At 36.6% G+C, this 21,136-nt stretch overlaps 1 protein-coding gene across 7 annotated transcripts in view; it reads right to left on the reverse strand.

Annotated features, from left to right (window-relative positions):
* Nucleotides 1-21,136, reverse strand: part of CACNA2D1 (calcium voltage-gated channel auxiliary subunit alpha2delta 1) — a 475,745-nt gene that overhangs the window by 22,066 nt on the left and 432,543 nt on the right. For all 7 annotated transcript variants that reach the window (XM_038562843.1, XM_038562841.1, XM_038562842.1 and 4 more), the window contains 13 exons: nt 20,430-20,490; nt 14,317-14,414; nt 10,882-10,969; nt 9,774-9,836; nt 9,028-9,131; nt 8,077-8,163; nt 7,182-7,249; nt 6,760-6,798; nt 5,113-5,184; nt 4,076-4,228; nt 3,728-3,780; nt 1,981-2,036; nt 1,431-1,560 (listed from right to left, as the gene is read on the reverse strand). In XM_038562843.1, the coding sequence (XP_038418771.1) occupies nt 1,431-1,560; nt 1,981-2,036; nt 3,728-3,780; nt 4,076-4,228; nt 5,113-5,184; nt 6,760-6,798; nt 7,182-7,249; nt 8,077-8,163; nt 9,028-9,131; nt 9,774-9,836; nt 10,882-10,969; nt 14,317-14,414; nt 20,430-20,490 (1,072 nt within the window). The remainder of the gene's footprint in view (nt 1-1,430; nt 1,561-1,980; nt 2,037-3,727; nt 3,781-4,075; nt 4,229-5,112; nt 5,185-6,759; nt 6,799-7,181; nt 7,250-8,076; nt 8,164-9,027; nt 9,132-9,773; nt 9,837-10,881; nt 10,970-14,316; nt 14,415-20,429; nt 20,491-21,136) is intronic.

The raw sequence follows: 21,136 nt of genomic DNA on the forward strand, positions 1-21,136 counted from the left end.
TAGCCTCATAGTCTAAGTTCTACACAAGATGCAATGCTTTTTCTGAGTTGATGCCTGACTCTTCTCTTCCTACCCCAACCACCTCCTAGGACACAGAGGTGTGCTAAAGTAAATCAGAAAAGTCCTACTGACCGACCATATTGGTTAAAAATTCATGCTAGTTTCAGCTAACTGCTTCTGCAAAACATTTCTCTGTTAGAAATGTCTAGATCGCTTAGCAACTATTCCAGCCCTTTCACATGCTCAGATGACCTTACCTCCTCCTATTTCCTCTTTTCTAAGTTAACACTGCTTCTAGAATAACCTGCCCTCGGTTGCTAGAAACAGTTGTCCCAAATCTGTGCCTCTCTGCTCCATTATCAGGGATCCTGTGACAGGGAGGATCAGTCTCTCTCAAAACTTTAAAAAAATCCCACCTTGCCTTTATCTTCTATCCCCCACAATGAAACTGAATTCTCAATCTCTTTAAAAAACTGTTCAAGATGTTTTATGCCTACTAATAATTTTTAGGAAGTAATATTTTCTCTTAGTTCTTGATTTCTTTTTTTTAATTTTTTTATTTTTTATTTATTTATTTTTTTTATGATAGTCACAGAGAGAGAGAGGCAGAGACACAGGCAGAGGGAGAAGCAGGCTCCATGCACTGGGAGCCCGATGTGGGATTCGATCCCAGGTCTCCAGCATCGCGCCCTGGGCCAAAGGCAGGCACCAAACCGCTGCACCACCCAGGGATCCCTAGTTCTTGATTTCAATTCAGATACATCCAATTGTAAATTTCAGTGAAAGGTTGAAATAAAACTCCTCACCCCCAGAATATCTTTCTTAAACCTATTTAGTAAATAAATGTAAATAGAAATCATATATTTGGCTTAGAATTACATAGAAGTACTATAATTAATTCTAAGTTTATTATAGTTCATAAAATTCTATGACCTTAGCAAAAATTTTTAAGGGATTCTTTTATTTTTTATTTATTTTTTTAAAGATTTATTTATTTATGATAGACCGGGGGGAGCGGGGGGAGAAGCAGAGACGCAGGCAGAGGGAGAAGCAGGCTCCATGCAGGGAGCCCGGACGTGGGACTTGATCCCCGGTCTCCAGGATCACATCCTGGGCCAAAGGGAGGCACTAAACCGCTGAGCCACCCAGGGATCCCCTAAGGGATTCTTTTAGACAAAAATGTATTATATTACCAGATTTCTTTATGTTTTGGCTAAAAGTAGGTACAATTTTCCTGATCCTATTATTGATAGTTGAAAGGATTACAACTTATCCAGACAGGATAAAGTCTAAAAAATGTAAATTTTTAAAGCCTACAGTGAAACTAAAGATCTGGAACAACAATCTCCATTACTCTCTGTAATGATTATAAAAGCGAATCCAATTTCTTAGTGACAAAGGATTCTTCCTAAAAGGAAGACACAGATTACCTGGAGCAGTTTCCACAGTCTAACACACCACTGAATGATTTACTATCATTATCGAAGAAATACTGGGTTTGTTCGGTAATGCAACTCTGCTTTGACAGAGAGGCTGTAAAGTCCTCTTCTTCCATCTCAACTGTGGAAAAAAAAAAAAAAAAAAAGGACGCAGGTCACCAGGAGGGGACACTATAGTCAGTGCCCAGAGCCTTCATTTCTCAGCACACCAAGTGTATAAGGGCAGGCACCCTGTGGGGCTTATTTATCGCTGGGTAATCTAGGGGCAGCCCCTAATAGTGCCCAATAAATATCAAGAGAAAAAAATAAATAGGAGGTTACAAAATAGAGGCCAATGACATTAAAAAAGAAAAAAATTGTCAAAGCATTAGGAAAGTCATGACAAAAAGATTCCAATCTTTGAAACTATTGAATGGATGGGCGCTCTCTCTCTCTCTCTCTCTCTCATATACACAAATACATATACTTTCTCTGAGTTGGATGAACTCAGTACATCCCAAAACAAAATTTTAATTATAAAAACAGCTGAGTGTTCACATACCTGCTTCAAGAAGTCGTGGAAAGGTCAAACTCAGGAGAAACTGCTGTAGAATAGACCTAAGTTGTAAATATGAATAATTATTGATAAAAATATAAATATTTCCTTTATAAGCTGTACAATTAAAAAACTGAATAATTTTGTATGTACACATACATTTCTTTTCATCTGTTTGGAAAAAATTGATAATCTGACAATAGAAAGTTAAGGAGCAGTTTTATTTTATATAATTAGGTCCATTTCAGCACATGATGCTTCTAAATTCAAAACACTGTAGATTTGTTTCTGTGAAAGAAGTGATGAAGTCAGAAATGTTCAGGACCAAGAAAGAGGTGCTTAGGTGTAAAGAGGCCTCATAACAAATGTGATCATGGAGGAGTGGTAATTGTATTTCACAGCATAAGTTTCACATTCAGGATTGCTCCTTGTTTTAGTTTTAAAACTCCAAGGTGGAAAACAACAAAAGATCAAACAAAAACAATTTTGTGCTGTGGGTTTTTAAACTATTTACTTGACAATATAGAATATACTTGTAAATACATAATGTGACATTCATCAACTATAATATACATAGGGCATATGGTACATTTCTGCTTTATAGTAAATGACAATTGAGCCAAATACTATAGAATAGTATAGAATCATCTGGAACTGAACTTAGTTTAAAAGAAAAAAAAAAGTGATGAGAAAGAGGTAGATTCTGGCCAGTAAATAGAATCAAGGCAATCACATATTCAGGATTACTAGGAGATTTAGAAAACCTGAGTCAATTAACACATAAATACCAGTGTCACAACAGAAAGCCCCATTTTTTACATGTTTTTCCCCCAGAAAAAAAAAAATAGGATTTTTAATCTAAAGTCTTTGCTACTTTCACAAACTGGTATAATCATTCATTTTCCCTGGGAAAGCCTTACCATTAAATAAATGTTAAAGCTTAATCTACATGCAGTAAGGCTTGCACAATACTGTAGGGTCAGGATACAGAGGAGGTAAGTGAGTGAGGGGGAGAGAGGATCCCAAACAAGCAGGTTAGCAACTTGACCAGAGGCCAACAATGACAAATCTGATCTTGCCTACTTTCCACAGTGCCTCAAACAGTTTACATATCTTGTTTTCGTAGGTGGTACAGTTCAAGTGAGGTGTTCAAGGAGGTAAGGAGGGTGAACCTGTGCCAGCCTTTGGATGAGTAGGAAGGAGGTGAAAGGATGAGTTATGGGGTCTTGGATTTAACCCATGAAGACATCTAATTTGGGTACTGAAGGCAATAGGCAGAAACTTCTTATAGGCTAATACCCCTACAATTTAAAGAATTGAGTGTAAAGAGAAAAACACAAGAGTTTCAATAGATCTCTGAAGACGCTGGAGTTTGCATGAGCAAACACTGTTTTCATATGAAAACAAGAGCTGCAACAGCTTTAAAAAAAAATTATTTATGAGAGAGACAGAGACAGGGGCAGAGGGGGCAGCAGGGTCCCGACAGGGAGCCTGATGTGGGCCTGGATCCCGGGGCCCCAGGATCACGCTCAACCGCTGAGCACCCAGGCGTCCCAACAAGTCTCAGTTGAGCATTTAGGAGAAACTATCTGTAAACATTAGCAGTATGTGATTAGGGAAATGAAAGGAAAGTCGTTCCCCCTACTAATGAACCACACTACAGTGTGGTCACGAGATCTGTATTGTCCTCACATTCATGACTATTTTTGTACAACCCGCTCGGCATCCCCAGTGAAGCGCAGGTGCCACTCACCAGGCAGCAGCCGTGGCCCACCAGCCGATGTGCAGGATGTCCGCGACCGACGGCTGCGGGCCAGAAGGGAGGACCTTACAGCGGGGCCCCCCCCCCCGGGGCGGGGGCGGGGCCCCCGGGGGGGGGGCGGGGCCCCCGGGGCGGGGGCGGGGCCCCCGGGGCGGGGGCGGGGCCCCCGGGGCGGGGGCGGGGCCCCTGGGGCGGGGGCGGGGCCCCTGGGGCGGGGGGAGGGACCTCGAGGGCGGGGCGGGGCCTCCGGGGCAGGGTCCACAGCGGAGGGGAGGGGCTCCGGGGAGGGGGAGGGACCTCAAGGGAGGGGCGGGGCGGGGCGGGGCCGGGGTTACTGACCACGTAGGCCGAGCGGTGCCCTGCCCCCTGCTTGGGCGTAGCGCCGGGCTCGCACACCGACTGGTAATCGTAAGATTTGTTAAAGGCGTAAACCGAGATGTTAACCAGGTGTCTCATCAAGCTTGGATCGATCTCCCCAAAAAATCTTCCAATCTATTACAGGAGGAAAAATAATTAAGTTTCAGATGGACGCCCGTGTTGAGGCCGCGGCGACGAAGAGGGGGTGGGGGCGTGAGGTGCAAAGCCTGGGGGGGGGGGGGCAGAGCCGAGGAGATGCTGCCGGTACTGCGTCCCCGTCCCCGTCTCCATCTCTGTCCCCATCCCGTCTCCATCCCTGTCCCCATCCCGGTCCCCATCCCATCCCCATCTCGGTCCCCATCCCGGTCCCAGCGGCGGGTGCAGGTGACCCCGCAGCCCCTCGGCCTCCTTGTGGGAAACAGGGCGTAGCATCATTGAGGAGAACGGCTGGGGTGGGAGCAAGATCAGAGGCCTCAAGGGGCCAACTGGAACGAAGCTCAACTCCAGCCAGTTACCAAAAGGCTCAGGGTTGAGAGAGCTTTCCTGTCTCAGGAGAAACCAGAAATAGACACTCGGAAATGCAGTAAATTGGCAAATGATTCTAATCTGCTTAAAATCCTGCATGAGCCCATTAAGCCTACCTGCTGCCAACATGCAGATTTGGAACAGACGTCAAGAGATCACAGCAGCCGCGTACTGAGACACTATTAATACTTAATATGGGAACATTTTCTAAATTTCTGAGAAATCCAGAATAAAAAGTTCCCATTACGTTAACATTCTCAACTATATGTTTTAAAGGTAACTGTTAGTATCAGAAAGGAAATTCCACTAACAAGTATCAGGAGACTATATTCAGAATGTATTTAATGGTGTATTTTACATCAGCGTTTTAAAATTTATTTTCTGACAGTACTATAACCACTCCTGAATTTCTATAATGGTTTGAAGGACTTGTGTAATGCTAATCAAGAAAATACACTTTGGAAACTGTACTTTGTCCCACTTCAGGAACCTACCTGGTTTGTATAATCATCATGATTTGCCATCAAAAGAAATCCACCATCATCTAGAATCACGCAATCCATGACCTACCAAAGTAAAAAAAAAAAAAAAAAAAAAAAAAAAAAAAAGAACACATTTTGAGGATGGTTAGTTAGAAGGCTGCATTATAACGTCATTGTATGTAGATGACTTTAACAAAAAAATTGGAGAAAATTTAAACATATATAATCAAGAGCTTCTGATGAAATGAGACACACAGATTCATATCAGACTCTCAGGGCTTCCTATCCTCTACCACCCATTTAGCTAAAACTGTCAACCCATTTTGAACAAATCCTAAAAACAAATCAGGAATAATCTTTTTGCCATTCCAAATGTCAATCTTTTTCCCATTTGGTCATTTGAATGATCCAGGAAATTGGATAAAACAAAATATTTAATAACGTATAAACACATACTTAATATTTTGACAAGACATATCTTTAAAAGTGCATTGTAATCACCAGGCTACATGCTTTTAAAAAAAAAAGGCAGTATGGTTTATATCATGTTTAAATGCATGAATTGGTTTAATTGTTATTGTATAAGATAACAAAAACATTGTTTTCAGGGTTGGGGATATATGCATCCCACTCTCCTAATGTTGAAGCAGCTTGCTAAAAATCATGGCTCTAAAACAGTCTTCATTGTCTATAAAGTCTATACAAAATGGAGAAACTATAAAAATAAAATTATTGGTTTATAATTGTGCATGATTAGAAAAGAGATGGTATGAACCCACTGTTTGTCTTGGAAATAAACAGACACACAAAACTAGGAAAAAAGAGTGGAAATTTTTTTTTATTCTGGAATAATTTATATAGTATCATTCTTAGAGCATATTTAACTTTGGGACAAAGGAAGTTCAAAGAGCAAGAGAAGTAACAAGAAAATGTAAAATCCAATCATGGAAGTGGAATTTGATTTAAAAAAATACATAATTCTAAAATTTAGCTCAAGAAGTTTTCTCTTCACTATAAACAGAGTGAACAAATGAAGGGATAGTGCCAAAGACAAAGGAAGACTGCCCTCATCAAACTTAAGGACACCTGGGGTAGAAATAGCCCATTCGGAGGGCGCCTGTGTGGCTCAGTGGTTGAGCGTCTGCCTTTGGCTGAGGGCGTGATCCAGGATCTGGGGATCGAGTCCTGCATCGAGCTCCCTGCATGGAGTCTGCTTCTCCCTCTGCCTTTTGTCTCTGCCTCTCTGTGTGTCTCTCATGAACAAATAAATAAAATCTTAAAAAAACAGCAACAACAACAACAACAAAAAATACCTCTGTTCATTCGGGGGTGGGGCTTGGTGGCTCAGTTGGTTCAGTACCCAACTCGATTTTGGCTCATGTCCTGCCTGATCTCTGGGTCATGAGATCAAACACAGCTGAGATGGAGGACAAGAGAGTCCATACCAAGACAGGCTTTTTATGTGAATATTTAAAAAAATAAGGTGAGGAATTACAATCATGTAATTCAAATTCTTACATATAAATGATTTCAAAATCCATAAAGTAACTTTTTTTAGTGTTCAAATAAAAATTCCTTCAATTTTAGCTCTGATGTGTTTGTAATAGTTAACACAAAAAAAATGACAGTTAAAAGTTTTATTTTAAAAAGTTGTCTTACATCACTGTTTCTTTTGCAGTCACAAACTGGGCCAGCACACTGAAAGACAAAAACATAATTATCACCCCACATTTTTAAATAAAAAAGTAATCAAATGATATACTATTACTATGTTATAAATCTTAGAATAATTTGTCAAGTATAAAAGTAAGATTAGATGAGTCTAGTCCATCCCATAAAAACTAATAGTTTTATCTTTATAAAATCTCAATTAATAGCTATCTTGTACTTCAAATTATAACAATGAATTATTTTTATTAACTAATTGAAACAAAAACTTTCCAGAAATAGTAATTCATAGTTCTGCTTCAATTTGGGAGCAATGAAAATTCATGTTGTCAATGTGTAAGACTTTATTTTTACTTTTCTTACTTGCATTTGACAGGGAGTGTAGCATAAACGTTGAAAAAAAATTATCTTACCGGATCCCTGATTGATGTTTTGGTGAAATTCTCTATCCAAGAGTTTACATCAATTTTAATTCCAACAACTGCAAAATGACATTAAGAAAAATTTACACACGTTTCAAAAACATGGCTGTGATTCTAGTTTCTTTCTTAGTTTGAGTTAGTGATGGGGGAAGTCTCTGTAGCTCCACCAGTAAGGGGTAAAACAGCCTGCAGGAGCAGGAAGGCCATTGACCTACGCTCTCAGTCTGAACTAGTGTATGCTCTCTGAAACAAATACTGAATCATATAATGAAAAACATAATTTCTACTTTATTGCATCCACTGACACCAGCCTACTGCCAGTTCCCATCGATGCTCAGTTTTATTTTAGCAAAAAAAAAGTCATTTTTCGACTTTACTGTAATTTTATTAAAAATATTCTTACCTAATGCATTTCATCAGGCACATAGTATAGATATGCCATAACTTATTTATCTTTTCCTCCAGTGATGGAAACTTTTCATGTATAACTTATTACAAAAATCCATATCCTTGGCTTTATATCCTTTTGTATACTTGAACTCATCTGATAGGACATACTTATGGAGCAGAAATGCTAGATCAACCCAGCATTGAGAATTTTGATTTGACTCCATAAATTTGTGTCAGAAGCTGTATAAACATATAAGCTTTAAAACTCATCTCCATACAGTATCAATTTTATTTTTCCCCAGTCTCATAGGTAACTAATTATATTTTATTTTTTAAAATTTCCATGTCTGTCTTTGCCTTTATTTTGGTTGAAGCACCCTGATAGCCTTCCAGATAAGTACTAGAAGATTTTAATATGAATATTAGGTCGATCACATTTAATTTTGGTCATGTATATATATGTATATACATACATATATAAAATATATGTGCTTACCTGCAGGTTTAAGAAGTTTTCCTTGGATATATATTTCTACAGCTTTGCTTACCATAATGCCTGATTCATAAGCACCAGGTCCACTTTCTGAAAAAGAAAAAAAACAAAAACAAAAAAGGACATTAGGCCTGTGTAGATAAATCAAATAGTGAATTTCTCTTAATAGCTACAGGTGTGGATAGTGTTTTGCTTAAGTATTCTAGTACAGAGAGGTAATAGGGAGGTGTGCAGTCTTCTCTTCCCTCATCTTTCTCTATACATCAGGCTCACTGGAGTGTCCATGAGTTGCTGTGAATGAACTGATGTTGGGATATGATTTCTTCAGCTGAGCTGCATTTATTTCCACAACATAATGTATGCAGGCTTGCTAAAAGAGTGAGGAGGCTGCTGAAGTGAAGTGGAAAGACTGATCTTAGAACTCAAGGTGGCCTTTGCATTTTAGAAGACAAGTCCCTGGACAAAACTCCAAAATTCTCTTAATTTCAGTTTCCTCATTTGTGAAAATGAGGATGAATACACTCCATCCTTCAGTCTCTGCCCCCAACCCCAAGGCTCAGGGATTAAATTAGAAAAGTTTGGGGACAGAACCCAAGAACATTTTATTCATTGAACTAAAACTGATTAACTGATTAATTTTTAAAAGTCATTATACATTCTTCAATATAATTGCAGTTTGTGAAACAAGGGATTACCTACCTGTGTTTCTAGGTATTACACATGCCCACAGATATGCTCTCTCTACATTTCTGGGCTGCCTGTTTGCTGGGTATACATTTTACCTCCTTAGTTAAATAGGTGCTTCTGTTTTTCCAATGTCATGCATACAGTACATAATGAATAAAGACTATTCTGAGCAATTAAGATATATGGTTTCAGGGAAAGTGGATAGTAACAATAATTTATTTTTTAAAAAAAGGAAATTGAGAATGCAGAATTCCAAATGATACTTACTGTTAAAATAGGGAGCGGTGAAAACATAGTTATCATTATCAAGACTCCTTTTATAGAAGCTGTCCTCATATGTTTCTGGGTTTTCTTGCCAGTTTTCTCCAGCCCTAAGGAAGAAATGGCTCTTCATTTTTATTCTTTAATCTGCCTGATAACCTACTTGCCTGTGAACATCATGAAACTTTACAGATATGTCTATATCTCAGGTATGTCTAAGAAAGTCAGTGGTAATTGATGGTGTAAACGATACTCCTTAGGCTACATATCACCATAGAATGGTGATAGTAAGAGTTAGAAAAAGCTCTTAGTTTTACTCTGCAGGTAATGATGTACAAGGTAGTTAACAGGTCAACTAATAGTAATAAGTCTCTCCAGCCCACTTTACAGACTGTTCTGAGGATAAAAGAGATAAGACCCATTAAAAACAGTGAAAACAATGAGGTGCTAGGAAAATATTGCCAACGGGCTGTAACCACTATGTCATTTAGGTTGGCTTGTGTCTACGAAGAGGAAAAAAAAAATCTCTCAAGTTTTGGAATAAATACCCCAAATATCCAAAAGTACAAATGAATAATCATATAGCATTTTCAAAGAAATAGGTTATTTTAATAGTGTAGATATGTTAAATGATTCCATTTTAATCTATTAATCAGTTTCTCTACAGAATGGCTTCCTTATACAGTAACGTACAGAACCTCAGCATAATTTTTTGTCACATACTGATTTCTACAGATGTTATTTGAACTTACTCTTTGGGATAAACTCTGGTAATCCCACCATCAGTCACAACAAACCGTGCTTTCACTCCCTTGCTAAAACAGAAGACAGAAGAAGGAAATTTTTTATTCCAATTACTCTTGGTAAGATAATAATTTAGAGGTTGATGATACAAAGAGAAATAAAACGAGTTCCTAAAATAAGGGAAGACAAAGTAAATATGCAAACTATGATATAATAGTAGACATATCTAAGGGTTATAGGGAGGATTCTCAAGGAAGACACATGGTAGTAAGGAAAAGCACAGCTGCATTTTAAAGAAGGAATTAACAGAGAAGACAGAGACGGCAAGAAGATCTTACATGTGGAGCCAAGAGCGTATGTTAAGGGAAAGCTAGTGTGATACCATTTGGTGTCATAAAAACATAAGGCGTAAAGTAAGAAGCAATAGGGAGTAAAGTGTCAAGGATAAGCTTCTTAGGAAATGGTCAGCTCATGAATGATCTTGAAATCTGTGCTGGACAGCTTCACCTTTATCCTGAAACTGGAACTGCATTTTACGAATGAGGCCGGCAGGGGTGAGTTCTATGGCGAATAGACTAGACGAGGTGCCACAGGTAGACGAATTGAAAGCCCTCAAGGCAGGAAAATCAGCTGCTGTAATTTCTTAAAAATGGGAAAGTGTGAAGATGACAGGACAACATTTTTAGAAGAAATATTTAGCATTTGGTGAGTGACTGGAAATGGGGTAGAGAAGAGACCGTACATGAGAACTGTAATCGGATCTCTCAATTTGTTGACTGGGTGTGTGGCAGTGTTATGAAAAGGCCAATCGAACATTCACTGGAAGTCCTGTTCTGTCACAAACATGGAAACACAAACATGCCTACTGAATTTAGTTTGTTCACTCTGCAGTGTATTGGAGGGAAAGCTAACTAATGGCATGGGTTAGTCCTGACAAATGCCCACTGCTGCAAATGCATGTTGTCAAGTACTGCAAGACGTTTTTCTCAAGAAATTGTTCCTAAAGATAAATAATAAACTAAAGGTACAAGGCCTGTTTTCCAAAAAAATTTCTCAGAGAAAAGCTAAACTGAAATGCAGATTATATATATATATATTTTTATTAAGAACACTCACATGTTTTTCTGCTTACTCCAGTAATTTTGGACAAGTTCATTTGTAAAGCCTGCATCCAGCAAGACTCTATTAATCAAATCCGTGTTACCTGACACACAAAAAGGATAGCCTCAATTACAACCACATAGTTTCTTCATTAAGATAATAATGAAACAAATTTAGTCTCTATTTGTAAAAGCAACTTAGAGTGTATAATATTTCAATAAATTAAAAATTAATCCAATATTAATTTTCTGCATATTTTAAAAATATTGTTCATCTTCCCTCTTATTTTTCAGGCTGTAGCCAAAATTAGTAGAAAAGCCAATTATAAATGAAAATTATTTTATACTCTATCAGAAAGATAGTCAAAATGCGCCATTCAAGAAACATTGAGGAAATAGCCTTTCCCACCCCTCTCTTTTTTTTTTAATAGGTTAGTATGGTGATTGCAAGCCATCATAATTTAATGGACAATTTTATACATAAAAATATAACTACATAATATGTATAGTTTTCTGCTTGTGTGTTTTGGCCAAGGAACTAAATAACTTAACACAGACCAGCACTATTCCAACACTGGCTTTTGGAATCAACGGGTAATGCTGAAAGACTACAGGCTTCAGGTTGTCCTTTCTGGAATAACCAAAGAACATTTTAGCCCAAATTCAAAGGTAGTGGAGGGTCAGATGGCAATGACCAAGGGTCAATTCACATGTATTCTTGAACAAAAAACTTCGCCTTTTTCATTTCTCTTGGCTTCTCTGTTAAAGCCCAAGAAATTCTGAATAACTTACAAATATACTCTGAAACTTAAAATTTATGATAAAATTTCATTTTATTCAGGTAAGGAATACGGGGCCTAAAATCTTATTACTACAAGAGGTAGGGAGTAGACTGGAAAACATTTTAGTTGATTTTAAAAAAAATTAATATATCTTTCACCCAATTTTAAAGGATCAGTTTAATCCATATTTTAGACTTCATTTTAGGAACTATTTTTATTATAGCAGAAAACGAATCCCTTTGAAAGTCCATTTGAAAAGTGAATGATATAATTTACTTGCTGTAAATCTTTTTAGGTAAAAGAAATGAGACTGTTATTCTAATTTCTAATATAAATCAATTTTATAAGTAATTTCATAATTGTATTCATATTTCAATTACACTATAATTTTAAAATGTGTCTTGAAATATTTCCTCTGCTGCATACGATTCATAAACAGATTATATGTGTGTAAAGCGGTAAAGCTCAATACTTACAATCTATTTTTATATTAGTTCAGAAATAATGAGGGATCTGAAGAAGACAACAGCTCTATAGCAGAAACATTTAGGTAGGCTAATAAATTAACAGTGAGAACTATAATTTGATTAGATTAATTGCTTCCATAAAAGCAAAATTAAAATAGCCTGAACTGTTTTAAAAGAAACTATTTAGATTTTAATCACTGATACTTTTAGTTGTACATATTATTTGATAAAATGAGCTAAAAGATGATTGATGAAACTATAATTTATAATACTTCAGAGAAAAATGTAAATTTTATTTATAAATTTTACAGCTTTTTTTTTTTTTTTAAAGATTTTACTTACTTGAGAGAGAGAGAGAACATGTGATCCCATCTGCTGAAGGCAGATGCTTAACCAACTGAACCACCCAGGTGCCCCCAGTTATTATTACCTTTTTATAATTAAAAATCCAATAAAATCTTAACACTTCACATGGTTATCTAAGAACTGCAAGCATTTCCTATTGGATCACAGGGAGGGAGATTGAGGATGAAGGGAAATGAAGACATTGCAGAACAGACAATGGTATGGATATTTGCCCTATGATACTCAAAGTATTTTTGTTTCAACATATTTATACTTTCCTAGGACCTAGATGCATCCAATTAAATGAATATTCATTATCATTATTTCAGTTCTGTTTTGGGACCCCTATTAGTCAAGAAAATGAACAAGAACACAAGTAACAATGAAAGGCTCTGGTTGGGTCAGAGTGAGTTCACACCAAGTAAAAGGTTTGGCATCACTCTCATTCAGTGGTGATCAGTATCGCTTTCATCTACCCCTGACTGGTTTGCAGAGTAGCTAATTCTAATTCTTTTAGCTAATGTGAATAGTGCTAGAAGTTCCTTCTTTTTATGAGATAAATTTAAATTTGAGAGATGGCTTCAATTCACTTTTTATAACTGAGGAAGTTCTTTCCTTCCTAATGGAAAGGCAAATGATTTCAAAAAAGAAAAGCACAGGAGCACCTGGTTGGCTTAGGTAAGTATCTGCCTTAGGATCAGGTCATGATCCTAGGGTCTGGGAATAGAGCTCTGGGTTGGGCTCCCTGCTCAGCGGAGAATCAGCTTGCCTCATTCCCCTGCTCATGCTCTCTTTTTCTCTCAAATAAATACATAAATAAAATCTTTAAAAACAATAAAAAGAAAAGCACAGGAGAAGAAAGAGTGAGGATGAGAGGAGGAAGAGAAATGGACATAAAAGTCAGTTACAATTACTTCTTTTTTCCCAAGTTACATACACTAAGAAAACTTTTGCCATGCAGTTGGTTTTCCTCTCATTTCCACTGCAGGTTTTCCTGGTAGTACTTTTATTTTATTTTATTTTTTTAAGATTTTATTTATTTATGAGAGAGAGAGATCATGAGCAGAGAGAGAAGGGCAGAGGGAGAAGCAGACTCCCCTCTGAGCAGAGAGCCCCATGCAGGACCATGACCTGAGGCGAAGGTAGATGCTTAACTAACTGAGCCACCTGGGCACCCCTAGTAGTACTGTTATAGAATATTTTCAGGAACAAAACACAGTTAAGATTTTTAAACGTTTTAAAAGCCAAGAATCTGTTAATCTCTATGAAGTTTCATAATATGAATGGTGTAAATTTCTCCGAAAGACAAATGTACTGGTTAAAGCCTAATTACTAAAATTTTTATTTGCTCCCACTTGTTTTACTTCATAAAATGAAAAATTACAGATGCATAAACTATAAAGTCAACTTATCAAAACAGAATGTCAGGATAAAAAAACCCCAAAGTGACATATTTTTATATATACCTTGTTTTTATTCTCTTCATCTTAAAACTGTTTATATAAACTGGATAGAGATAAATAAAAAAATGTGTTGTAGTGTTTTCCTCTATATAGCAAGAACAATAAAATGAAAAACCTTCATATTATTAAAATTAAGTTTCTTAAATTTGAAAGGAGCCAAGGTAAGGATGCCCTATTTACATTTAAACACTAATAGGTATCTATTACCTGGCTTTCAGGATGAAATAAAAATTCTTTCATATATAAAAGCCCAACTTGTTAAGTTTCACTACTAAAAACTCACAAAGTAAATAAATAACCAGCATACCAATGCACTAATGTTAACCAAGAGTTGACTACTTTGGATACAATTAGAGTGACACTCAACAGTTACTGCAAATCGGTATATACTTACAGGATGGGTTGTTTGGAGTTTTTCTATCAATAAACTCATTGAAATTTAAAAGAAATTCAGTGTTGTTATCTGATATTTTAAGGTCATTGCAGTAATCTCTGAAAAAAATATTTAAGATATTAGCTATAAAAATCACACCTTTAAAAGAATGAGCTTTCATTATTTTATTTGTATTTTCATTTTATTTCATTTATTATTTAAAAGAATAAATGTTTTCACTTCCTCAAAGGAACTGAAAATATTTTCTCTTAACCACCTCTGGGACTTTGCAAGCTTTGATTTTCTTGTTATTTCTATTTCCTCCTATCATCGAATAATACTTTGACAATAAGGGGTGAATGGTGTGGATAATATACATTCAGCACTTGTCCTCTGGACAACTGGTGCTTAACAAATGTTAGCTTTTGTTGTTCTTAATAACTATTGTCACTGTATGTTATGTATTTGGAGTTTTCATATAAAAATGAACAGAGAAAATTTGAAATATTAAATATCAAGAATAAACCCATTCTATGTTAACATTTATTAATGAGAAATTACTATGTTTAAAAAAAAAAACTTAGTGAAAAATGTGGCATTGATTTACCTATTTGCAAATATCTTTAATTCCTGACTCATTAGAAAACCTCTGCATTTAATCAATTGCAAGATTCTATTTGGGCACATGAGAAAAATGTATTCTCCCTAAAGATACATAGCTGGAAAAGGCACTTATTTTATATACTTCTCAGATTTTTTTTTTTAAGTAACACATGAAAATTTGATTACTAGTAATTTGTCGGTAGTTACAATATGGAATCTGAAACACCTTTTATACTATTAAATTAAAATTCAATGCACTATCTTACACTTAAATGAATCTGATTTTGTAACATTATGAATTGGTTATTTGGAAAATTTGCAGATCTGACACGTTTCATTTTAAAACTTAAAAATTACATTCGTTAATAACATCACCAGTCTCGCCAGGTAACTACTAGGAAGCAGTAAATTCAAATTCCCCCCAAATTCTTCTTTTTTTTTTTTTTGAAAGGACAAATTTTGTCACAAGCAACACATACATTCTATACTGTTCTCTTCAAAGTAAAAGTCTCACTTGATTATTGAGAAAATGTTTATCACATACCTAAGTCATTCTGTCAAGTAAAATTATATTTCACGAAAAAAGGGTGAAGAGCACCTATTTCAACTTGAAATTCAATCACACAAGTGCTTTACTTTGAGACAGCCAAGTTACTCTGGTATGCAGCACCATTCCCATTTTTTTCCCCACTGAATATTAAAAGACATGTACTCAAGGGTAAAGCTTCCATAAAACTAGTAATTTTTACTGCTTCCATCAAGGATATTTTAAAGTGAGACCGGCTCCCCACCCCCCCCCCCCCCCCCCCCCCCCCCCCCGCAGCCAGAAAGATTACAACAGTGACCAGAAGCTTCACTGCCTGGAGTCCTGCTAAGGTATCAGCTCCTCACAGCTTTTCTACTGTCTTCAAATGTTGACATGGAGAAAAGACCAATAATTACCACTATTAGGAAAATAGCTTTGACCTGGTGGCTTCTCTGAAAAGAGCCTCTGGAACCCATAGGGGTTTGAGATCCCTACTTTGAGAAATACTATCCTAAGTATTTTGGAAATAAAAAATATTTAAAAAAAAAACAAATATAAGGTTGTCATTAACTAGGTTAATTCAACAGAAGATAGGATAATCAAATACTGAAGACAGAAGTGCAATTATGTAGTGAACATTTTCAGATGCAGACCATCAGCTAATCAGCCTCAGAGAGTAAAGAGAATATCAGAACTTCAAAACACTGCCCCGCCCCGCCCCCCCCCAAAAAAAAACCAACGTAAAACTTCTCAGTTCATGGAAAATTTTAGATTGGAGGCAGGGTTTAGAAAGGTGGCATGATTTTCACTCAATCATTATTGACAGACCTCAAATGGACTTCTTCCCATAATTAGCATTTAATTAGATGCTATCACACTTAATGTTCTTCCTTTCTCAATCTAACTCATCTTTGAAATGCCTTTCTGATTTATGAGCAAGAAAAAAATTATTCTATGTTTTAAGCTTTTCATCCCTTTGATGAACAGGTAAAAACAATGCTCTATGCATTTATATTTTACTCAGACGTGCTGGGTGTTCTTCTGAGATCGATTAGCATTTGATAATCAATGTACACACTTCGATCTTGAAATAGCAAGGAAATTTCCCAATCTGTGAAATGGGATAATACTATTAATTTACTATAGCGTTTGCTTGTGCAGTAAAAATAATTATTCATGTAAAAGTTTTAACACGTTAGTTGAGATGGACATTCATTGGTTTGTCCCACAAGCTATCACGTTTCTCTTCTCTAGAATTTACTCCTTCCCTAAACACAGAGGAAATTCTACTCTTCCAGTCAGACCATGAAAATGGTTCATAGGTTAATCCTTGATGAAATGAACAGTCATTGCTTACAAATTGGGACCTGGAAGTTACATTTATCCTCTCTGTGAGTACTGGGCCTTCAACCATATTTTCCACACTGACTAACAGTAAAGCTCAGAAAGCCAGTCTGTGTGGTCTGCTATTCAATAATTGAGAGAGATGAGTGAAGAAGTTGCCTAGAGAAAAAAAACAAAACAAAACAAAACATGGATCTGAGATGAAAGGAGAGTCTTATCATTATAGCACATCTAATTTCAATCTCTTCTTATACTGTTAATGAATGTGTAAGTTAATATTCTGTGGGATATTGTTCTGTCTCTAATATTCTTTTCTAGCTAAAACTGCTTTTAGCAGTTTGAAGATGCTCAGTTACTTATGCTGGAAAAAGTGGTAAGATTTTAGGTATTTTTAATAACGGTTTTTAAAATATTCTTTACGTATTTATAGATTCTACAGACACCATATGTATTTATTCGGCACCTATTATGTGCCAAGCAATGGATGGGATGTTGTATTGAATGTAAATCAAATAGAGTTGTGGCTTTACTGGGGAAAGTAAATGACCTAAAATGGGCCAGTGCTCTAGTAAAGGAAATAGAGTATTCTATGAAGCAGTCAGCAAGAATGTCTAATCCAGTGAAAATGAGAAGGAAATTCCTAGATCAAGGAGCTTTGAAGTTGGGATTTGGGAAGGGTGGGGTGTGTCTGAGTACAGTCCATAATAGAAAATCAGTGGATCGAAAGAGCTAGAAGGGGAGAAAAAAACAAAACCCCAACACACATAGAAACTGAGAGAAATTTAGTTGTTTGGAATTCAGAGCAGAGGTTGGCAAACTTTTTGTAGAAGGGCCAGATAATAAATGATTCAGACTCTACAGGCCACAGGTCTAGGCCACAACTAATCAACTCTGCCTTTGTAGTAAAAGCAGCCACAGACAATACATCACCAAACAAGTATGGCTGTGTTCTAATAAAACTTTGTATAAAACAGGCAGTCTGCAGGCTGTAATTTGCTGGCCCCGGATTTAGGGTATAAGGACCACACTGTAAACTGGGATCTAGTAACAGAGCGATTGAAAGTGATGATATAAGATACAGATTGTCACAAGACACTATGGAACTATCGGTTCATATTTAGCAGATGAGAAACACAATTTTATTGAATTCCAGAAACTCTCTCCAGTTACAGAAATGAGACTAGACTGGGAAGTAAAGGCGCATTTGGGGAGGTAGGGACATCAAGTAGGAGGCAGCTATCATAGCTTAGGTCAGAGAAAGCACTGACCTGGATGAGAGCAAACACAGCAGAGTTTGGCAGATAAACTTGATACTCGTAAAATACATTGTATCTGGCAAGACTTGGTGGTTGGTTGAAAGATATAAACGAAAGAGAGGAAAGACAAATGCTTAGTAGACACTGATTTGAATCATGTTTAAAAGATATTCCTGTCAGTTTTCCATAAATATGACTGTTACAGGATTAGATAAGCTGGCGTATGCATCCTGGGTTTTTATCACAATATGAAGACATTAAGATATAATCAGGGATCCCTGGGTGGCGCAGCGGTTTGGCATCTGCCTTTGGCCCAGGGCGCGATCCTGGAGACCCGGGATCGAATCCCACATCGGGCTCCCTGCATGGAGCCTGCTTCTCCCTCTGCCTATGTCTCTGCCTCTCTCTCTCTCTGTGTGACTATCATGAATAAATAAATAAAATCTTTAAAAAAAAAAAAGGATATAATCAAAACAGTGCAGTACTGGCACAAGAAGAGGCACAAGGATCAAGAGAACAGAACAGAAAACCCAGAAATGAATGCATGACTATATAGACAATCTTTGACAGAGCAAGAAAGAATATCCAATGGGAAAGTCTCTTCAATGAATGGTGTTGGAAAACTGGACAACAATGTGCAAAAGAATGAAATTGGACCACTTTCTTATAGTAGATACAACAATAAATTCAAAATGATTAAAAGACCTAAATGTGAGACTTGAAACCATATCTCCTGAGGCAAGGGAAACAAAAAATAAACTACTGGGATTTCATCAAAATAAAAAGCTTCTGCAGGAGTGAGGGAAAGAAACACTCAACAAAACTAAGAGGCAACCTAGAGAATGGGAGAAGATATTTACAAATGGCATATCTGATAAAAGGTTAGTATCCAAAATAGATAAAGATAAAACTTAATACCTAAAAATGAATAGTCCAATGAAAAAATGGGCAGAAGACATGAGTAGACATTTTTCCAAAAAAAGACATACAGATGGCCAACTATCTGGAAAGATGCTCAACTTCACTTAACTGAGAAATGAACGTCAAAATTCCAATGATTCATCACCTCACACCAGGGCAAGTGCTATCATCAACAACAAACAACAGGTGTTGGCATGCAGACTGGTGCAGCCACTCGGGAAAACAGTGTGGAGGTTCCTCAAGAAGTTAGTTAAAGATAGAGCTACTTACAATCCAGCAATCTCACTACTAGGTATTTACTCAAAGTACACAAAAATACTAATACTAAGGTGATACATGCACCCTGATCTTTACCGCAGCATTATCCACAATAGCCAAATGACGAAAACAGCCCCGGCGTTCATCAACTGATGAATGGATAAAGAAGATGCAGTGTATACTATGCACAATAGAATATTCCTCAGCCATAAAACAGAATGAAATCTTGCCATTTGCAACGACGTAGATGGAGGTACAGAGTATTAGGTAAAATAAGTCTATTGGATAAAGACAAATACTGTACAATTTCATGTACACGTGGAATTTAAAAAACAAAGGGAAAAATAAAGAGAGAGGCAAACCAAGAAACAGACTGAACTACAGAAAAAAAAAAAAAAAAAAAAAAAGAAAACAAAATGATGGTCCCCAGAGGGGAGGTGGGGGGGATGGGTGAAATTGGATGGGGATTAAGGAGGGCACTTGCTGTGATGAGCACCAGGTGTTGTATGGAAGTGCTGAATCACTATATTGTACACCTGAACATAATACTACACAGCATGTTAACTGGAATTTAAAATAAAAATTCACAAAATTTTAAAAGAACTAAGAAAAAAAGAACACTCAAATTATTATCAATCACATGAAAGCAGAGGTAGGGATAAAGGTGTATCTTAGGGTTAGAAAAGAGGAATTGTATGAGAAATACAATAAGGGAAGAGAAAAAAGAACATTAATCTTAAAAAATTATGTGAGAAAATGTCACTGTATTAAAATGCTTTCCCAGAATGTTGTTAGAGCATTAACATCAATCATAACCTAAGACATTCTAGCCTTATGTGTATACCTACACAGCTATCTGTGGATCTCAGTAGAGCCAACCGTGTGTATGTGTATATATCCACACCTACATACAGAGTGTTCGTGTGTACTCACATATGCGAAGACCCAGTTCTTCACTATTGATGGATACACTGGTATTAGTGGTATTTCCACTAAGAGCAAAGTCTACATCTGTCTTATTCACTATTGCATCCCTGAGTCAGAACATTGCTTGGCATACGGTAGTTCCTTACTGAGTTGAGTGCATGAATAGAGTACAGTTATGGTTTTAAAATTATTGCTCCCTTTGGTTCCATAATTTGGCAGTGTGATTAACTCAGAACTGTTCCTGAAGGCTCACCTATCCATACAAGCAATAAAAAAAAGTAAAATAAAACAAAACCAACCTTGGTGCTATGAACGTATAGCCAGATTCGTCAAAATTATCTGGTTTCAGTGTTTCCGAATCTGCAAAGATAATGTTACAGAATTAGATAAGCCATCCAGAGTATGCATCCTCAGCTTCTAGGACAATATGAAGGCATTAGAATGATAACCTAGTAAGAAAAAATAAAAAGAGTGTTTATATCCTAAATTGAAATACATCAATGAATATAAAGGTCCTTAACACTGCATACTAAGATTATAAAATCCATTTTAATTTCATAACACAAATTACACCAGTTCTATCAGAAAAATGTTGTGTTCTAAATATCCCATTTACTAACCCTGCCATAACCAAGGTATCTCTCTATCAATGTTACATCAGAGTTCACTGAACATCTCAACACAAAATTTTTATCATTACAGTAAAGAAAAATGATTTCAATAAACCCATCGATGCCTTTAGTAAATTAGTAACATTTTTCATTTTAGGTATGAATTAGTAAGTGGAAGGATAAAAACACCCAAGTTTTTAAGCCTCAGAGAAAACCTAAATGTGAAATAGACTGCACATGAAAACACAAGCTTATTCTTCCCCCCTTATTGCTGCTAAGGTTTGAGTGATGGAGGAAAATCTAGCAGATGAGAAGCACAGAGGATAATATCCAATAGGAATGGAAATATCAGTGGAAATGTCAAGTGTACTAAACAAAGAAATTGAGCAACAAGA

The sequence above is a fragment of the Canis lupus genome, chromosome 18, assembly GCF_011100685.1.
Source record: "Canis lupus familiaris isolate Mischka breed German Shepherd chromosome 18, alternate assembly UU_Cfam_GSD_1.0, whole genome shotgun sequence".
NCBI classification, from domain to species: Eukaryota; Metazoa; Chordata; class Mammalia; order Carnivora; family Canidae; genus Canis; species Canis lupus.